This window comes from Oncorhynchus gorbuscha, linkage group LG04 (assembly GCF_021184085.1).
Source record: "Oncorhynchus gorbuscha isolate QuinsamMale2020 ecotype Even-year linkage group LG04, OgorEven_v1.0, whole genome shotgun sequence".
NCBI lineage: Eukaryota > Metazoa > Chordata > Actinopteri > Salmoniformes > Salmonidae > Oncorhynchus > Oncorhynchus gorbuscha.
In genome coordinates this window covers 1,131,301-1,136,914 of record NC_060176.1, presented here as the reverse complement: position 1 = coordinate 1,136,914, position 5,614 = coordinate 1,131,301, and the positions used below count along the sequence as shown (strand labels likewise).

Here is a 5,614-nt window from a genome sequence, read left to right as displayed (position 1 = left end):
CTACTGCAGGGTACACTGGGATATCTCTGGCGGACTGCATATCTCTAATCCTGGGCCGGGGGACAGAGGAGTGTACAGGTGCACAGCCTCAAACACCCATGGTTCAGCCTCAGAGACTACACAGCTGCTGATAGCTGGTGAGTACCCAGTCAACTGGGTTATATATGGGAGGCAGGTAGCCTAGCAGTTAGAGAGTTGGGCCAGTAACCGAAAGGTTGCTGGCTTGAATAGCCTAGCCTACAAGGTGAAAACTATGCCAATGTGCCCTTGAGCAAGGCACTTAACTGGAACGAATTGCAAAAATCGCTGAAGTTGGAGACTTTTATCTCCCTCACCAACTTCAAACATCAGCTATCTGAGCAGCTAACCAATCGCTGCAGCTGTACATAATCTATTAGTAAATAGCCCACCCATTTTCACCTACCTCATCCCCACAGTTTTTATTTATTTACTTTTCTGCTCTTTTGCACACCAATATCTCTACCTGTACATGATCATCTGATCATTTATCACTCCAGTGTTAATCTGCAATATTGTAATTATTCGCCTACCTCCTCATGCCTTTTGCACACATTGTATATAGACTCCCCTTTTTTTCTCTACTGTGTTATTGACTTGTTAATTGTTTACTCCATGTGTAACTCTGTGTTGTCTGTTCACACTGCTATGCTTTATCTTGGCCAGGTCGCAGTTGCAAATGAGAACCTGTTCTCAACTAGTCTACCTGGTTAAATAAAGGTGGAAAAAAATATATATATTTAACCCTAATGTGCTCCAGGGTGCCGTACTACTATGGCTGACCCTGTAAAACAACACATTTCACTGCATCTATCCGGTGTAAATGACAATTCAACATGTTATTATATTCATTAGTGCACCCCAGCCCCAAGGTTCACCAAAGTATACGTCGTCTGGTCTTTGGCGTCCCAACGCAAATAGTGTAGTCGGCAATACATTCCTAACCCCCCGCGACTAGCGAGCCGGAAAACAAAGGGGGGTAATCTGCATACTAGTCTTAATAAAACCTAATTTCCACCACCATGCGTTCAGCCAATCAGGTTGCACCGCCTGTTGTACGCAGCGTCCAGAAGTAGCTAGCCTCCCTAGCGTGGTGGTGGAAATGGCTTTTATTAAGCAGTCAGGTTGCACCGCCTGCTGTACGCAGCGTCCAGAAGTAGCTAGCCTCCCTAGCATGGTGGTGGAAATGGCTTTTATTAAGCAGTCAGGTTGCACTGCCTGCTGTACACAGCGTCCAGAAGTAGCTAGCCTCCCGAGCATGGTGGTGGAAAGGGCTTTTATTAAGCAGTCAGGTTGCACCGCCTACTGTACGCAGCGTCCAGAAGAAGCTTGCCTCCCTAGCATGGTGGTGGAAAGGGCTTTTATTAAGCAGTCAGGTTGCACCGCCTGCTATATGCAGCGTCCAGAAGTAGCTAGCCTCCCTAGCATGGTGGTGGAAATGGCTTTTATTAAGCAGTCAGGTTGCACCGCCTCAGCTGTACGCAGCGTCCAGAAGTAGCTAGCCTCCCTAGCATGGTGGTGGAAAGGGCTTTTATTAAGCAGTCAGGTTGCACCGCCTGCTGTACGCAGCGTCCAGAAGTAGCTTGCCTCCCTAGCATGGTGGTGGAAAGGGCATTTATTAAGCAGTCAGGTTGCACCGCCTGCTGTACGCAGCATCCAGAAGTAGCTAGCCTCCCTAGCATGGTGGTGGAAAGGGCTTTTATTAAGCAGTCAGGTTGCACCGCCTGCTGTACGCAGCATCCAGAAGTAACTAGCCTCCCTAGCATGGTGGTGGAAAGGGCTTTTATTAAGCAGTCAGGTTGCACCGCCTGCTATATGCAGCGTCCAGAAGTAGCTTGCCTCCCTAGCATGGTGGTGGAAAGGGCATTTATTAAGCAGTCAGGTTGCACCGCCTGCTGTACGCAGCATCCAGAAGTAGCTAGCCTCCCTAGCATGGTGGTGGAAAGGGCTTTTATTAAGCAGTCAGGTTGCACCGCCTGCTGTACGCCTCCCTAGCATGGTGGTGGAAATGGCTTTTATCCAGAAGTAGCTAGCCTCCCTAGCATGGTGGTGGAAAGGGCTTTTATTAAGCAGTCAGGTTGCACCGTCTGCTGTACACAGCATCCAGAAGTAGTTAGCCTCCCTAGCATGGTGGTGGAAATGGCTTTTATTAAGCAGTCAGGTTGCACCGCCTGCTGTACGCAGCGTCCAGAAGTAGCTAGCCTCCCTAGCATGGTGTTGGAAAGGGCTTTTATTAAGGAGTCAGGTTGCACCGCCTGCTGTACGCAGCGTCCAGAAGTAGCTAGCCTCCCTAGCATGGTGGTGGAAAGGGCTTTTATTAAGCAGTCAGGTTGCACCGCCTGCTGTACGCAGCATCCAGAAGTAGCTAGCCTCCCTAGCATGGTGGTGGAAAGGGCATTTATTAAGCAGTCAGGTTGCACCGCCTGCTGTACGCAGCGTCCAGAAGTAGTTAGCCTCCCTAGCATGGTGGTGGAAAGGGCTTTTATTAAGCAGTCAGGTTGCACCGCCTGCTGTACGCAGCGTCCAGAAGTAGCTAGCCTCCCTAGCATGGTGGTGGAAATGGCTTTTATTAAGCAGTCAGGTTACACGGCCTGCTGTACGCAGCGTCCAGAAGTATAGCCTCCCTAGCATGATGGTGGAAAGGGCTTTTATTAAGCAGTCAGGTTGCACCGCCTGCTGTATGCAGCGTCCAGAAGTAGCTAGCCTCCCTAACATGGTGGTAGAAAGGACTTTTATTAAGACACTGCTCATATTTTTCAGCCCTCTAATAAATGTAGTTCAGGAGGAAGCCAATGTTGTAGCCTGATAGGAGGATGTTTTATTTTATCAACTAGCCGCCGGGCGACATGAGTGTATTACCGGCTGGGTTGGTAGCGTCAACACCAAGAGATAATACACAACGTCAGGAAGATCACCCTCTAGGGGTCTCGGCGCTAGGGCACACCGTAGGAAAACGCTTTGCAACGGAAAATGAAAACAAGCGTTTCTTATTGGACAAGTTCAGGTAGTCCCTCCTGTTTTCAGACAGTTTGCTTCCGTTTAGTTCCTAGTGAATACAAACATGTCCCAGGTCTGATAAGCATTATAAGAATGCAAATGATGAAATGCTCCAAGAGGAAATGATCATGTATTCATAGTATGTACACTATTTATAAATCATTTATTAATACTTATTCATGAAAGGTATTATGAAATGTTACTCTCATTAAATAACATGATGCAATGCTATTTTAAATGTTAAATGAAATGTTATTTATGTAATTTATGTTTCTTAAAAAACAGTGAGCCAATAAATGAGCCATTTGGAAACATTTGTAGTTGTTGTCTGTTTTTCACAGAGCCTCCTGTGATAGCTGTGTCGTGGAGGAACGTAACGGACAAGGAAGCCCCCAGTCTGAGGGCCGTGGTGGGGGACGGGTCAGCCTACGCCCTGGGGCTAACCTAACTCTAGACTGCCCCGTCACAGGTAGGCCTCACCATAGCAATTAAATCCCATACACTCTTAGGAAAACGGCTTCCTAAAAGGTTCTGTCCCCATAGGATAACTATTTTTGGTTCCAGGAAGAACTCTTTTGGGTTCCATGTAGACCCTCTATGTAAAATGTTCTACATGGAAATCGAAAGGGTTCTGCCTGAAATGAAAAAGGGTTCTTCAAAGGGTTCTCCTAACGGATTAGGGTTACTGCCTTCCTAGGGAGTTTTTCCCAGCCACCGTGCTTTACATCTGCATTTACATCTGCATTGCTTGCTGTTTGGAGTTTTAGGCTGGGTTTCTGTATGGTGACATTGACTGATGCTTTATAAATATATTTGCTTGATTGAGATACTCTATATGGGGCGGCAGCGTAGCCTAGTGGTTAGAGCGTTGGACTAGTAACCGGAAGGTTGTGAGTTCAAACCCCCGAGCTGACAAGGTACAAATCTGTCGTTCTGCCCCTGAACACTGTTCCCAGGCCGTCATTGAAAATAAGAATATGTTCTTAACTGACTTGCCTGGTTAAATAAAGGTAAAATAAAAATTAAAAATAAATAAATGGAACCAAAATGGTTCTCCTATGGGGACAGCCAAAGAACCCTTTTAGGTTCTAGATATCACATTTCTTTTTAAAACTGTAGAATGGATCATGCCATAGTGATTCTAATTATGTGGATCTCATAGGGACAGACAGTCCCTCCATTTTGTGGTTCACATTGTCAAGCTCCAAATTGATCGACCATGTGTTTAAATTGAATTTCAAGCAATAATAGATATCTGGTATAAGGTAGCATATTCAGGCAGACATGATCAAGCTATGAATTGGACATACCTTGTGTTGAAATTGTATTTCAAACAATAACTTGTATCTATACAGCATATCTATACAGCATATATATAGTGAAAATAGTAGGATATTTTCTCCACACTGGTCTTTGTCAGTTGTAGTTTTGGCTGCTCTTTGGCAGTAATATACTGTGGTGAACACAAATGAATGTCAGCCTAGTTCTACTGCGATCTAATACACTAACATGGGTTTTATGTATCCATATGGTTATGTGGCAGATCATAGCTATGGTGTAGACACGCAGAAAGACACAGTTAGTTGAAAAGTGAATGGTGTGGAAAGCCACCATGACACATGGATTTAAACTTCCTGGTTCAGTTACAGCTGTAATGAGGTGTATAAAATGAGAGCAGAGCTTTGATTGAGAAGTGATGTTTGTGACGAGGCTTGGCAATTGGCTACAGTATCATGCAATTTCACAACACAACAAAATGATTCCTTTTAGCATTTTTTGCTAGAGATGTTTGTCATTTATGATCTGCAGTGGTATTAGACCAGAGTCATATCTGACCCCCTATTCACCATGTAGTGCACAACCTCTGAATCCATATAGGGCACTCAATTTGACCACAGCCCTATCTGACACCCACATTGGGCTGTGGTGCACTATGGGACATTGGAGGATAGGCCGGGGGTTATTGGAGACAGCCAATAACCTTGACCAACCACACCATAGTTATTGGGTTGAATCTTCCCAGGTTGCCTCCTAAATGCCACCCTATTCCCTTTATAGCACCCTACTTTTAACCAGGACCCATATAGTGCACTATATAGAGAATAGGGAGCCATTTGGAATGCGAATCCAGCCTCATCATCACCTTAGTGAGAACCGGCTGAGATGAAAGGACATGTTATTTAAGTCTCATTTGTTTTGGCCTTACACCTTTACAGAAACACACACACACACAGAGACACACACACACACAGAGACACACACACACCTTGCACACCCTAGCACCCTCTCTCTCATCCCATTCAATCACTGGTGATTAAAGCAGCTGTGTGTGTGTGTGTGTGTGTGTGTGTGTGTGTGTGTGTGTGTGTGTGTGTGTGTGTGTGTGTGTGTGTGTGTGTGTGTGTGTGTGTGTGTGTGTGTGTGTGTGTGTGTGTGTGTGTGTGTGTGTGTGTGTGTGTGTGTGTGTGTGTGTGTGTGTGTGTGTGTGTGTGTGTGAGAGTAGGGAGAAATGGAGAGAGAAAGAGGGAGACGAGGGGAGAGAGAAAAAGGTATTTAAAGGCAATGTAAAGAGACACTGTCTTTTATTTGTTACTTAGGG

At 45.5% G+C, this 5,614-nt stretch overlaps 1 protein-coding gene across 1 annotated transcript in view; it reads left to right on the top strand.

The window, feature by feature from the left end:
- Positions 1-1,040: 1,040 nt before the first annotated feature.
- The window catches only part of LOC124033450 (ADAMTS-like protein 1), a 36,678-nt gene continuing 32,104 nt past the window's right edge, over positions 1,041-5,614 (top strand). The window contains exons 1-2 of the mRNA XM_046345480.1: positions 1,041-1,090; positions 3,357-3,484. Of these exons, the coding sequence (XP_046201436.1) occupies positions 1,041-1,090; positions 3,357-3,484 (178 nt within the window). The remainder of the gene's footprint in view (positions 1,091-3,356; positions 3,485-5,614) is intronic.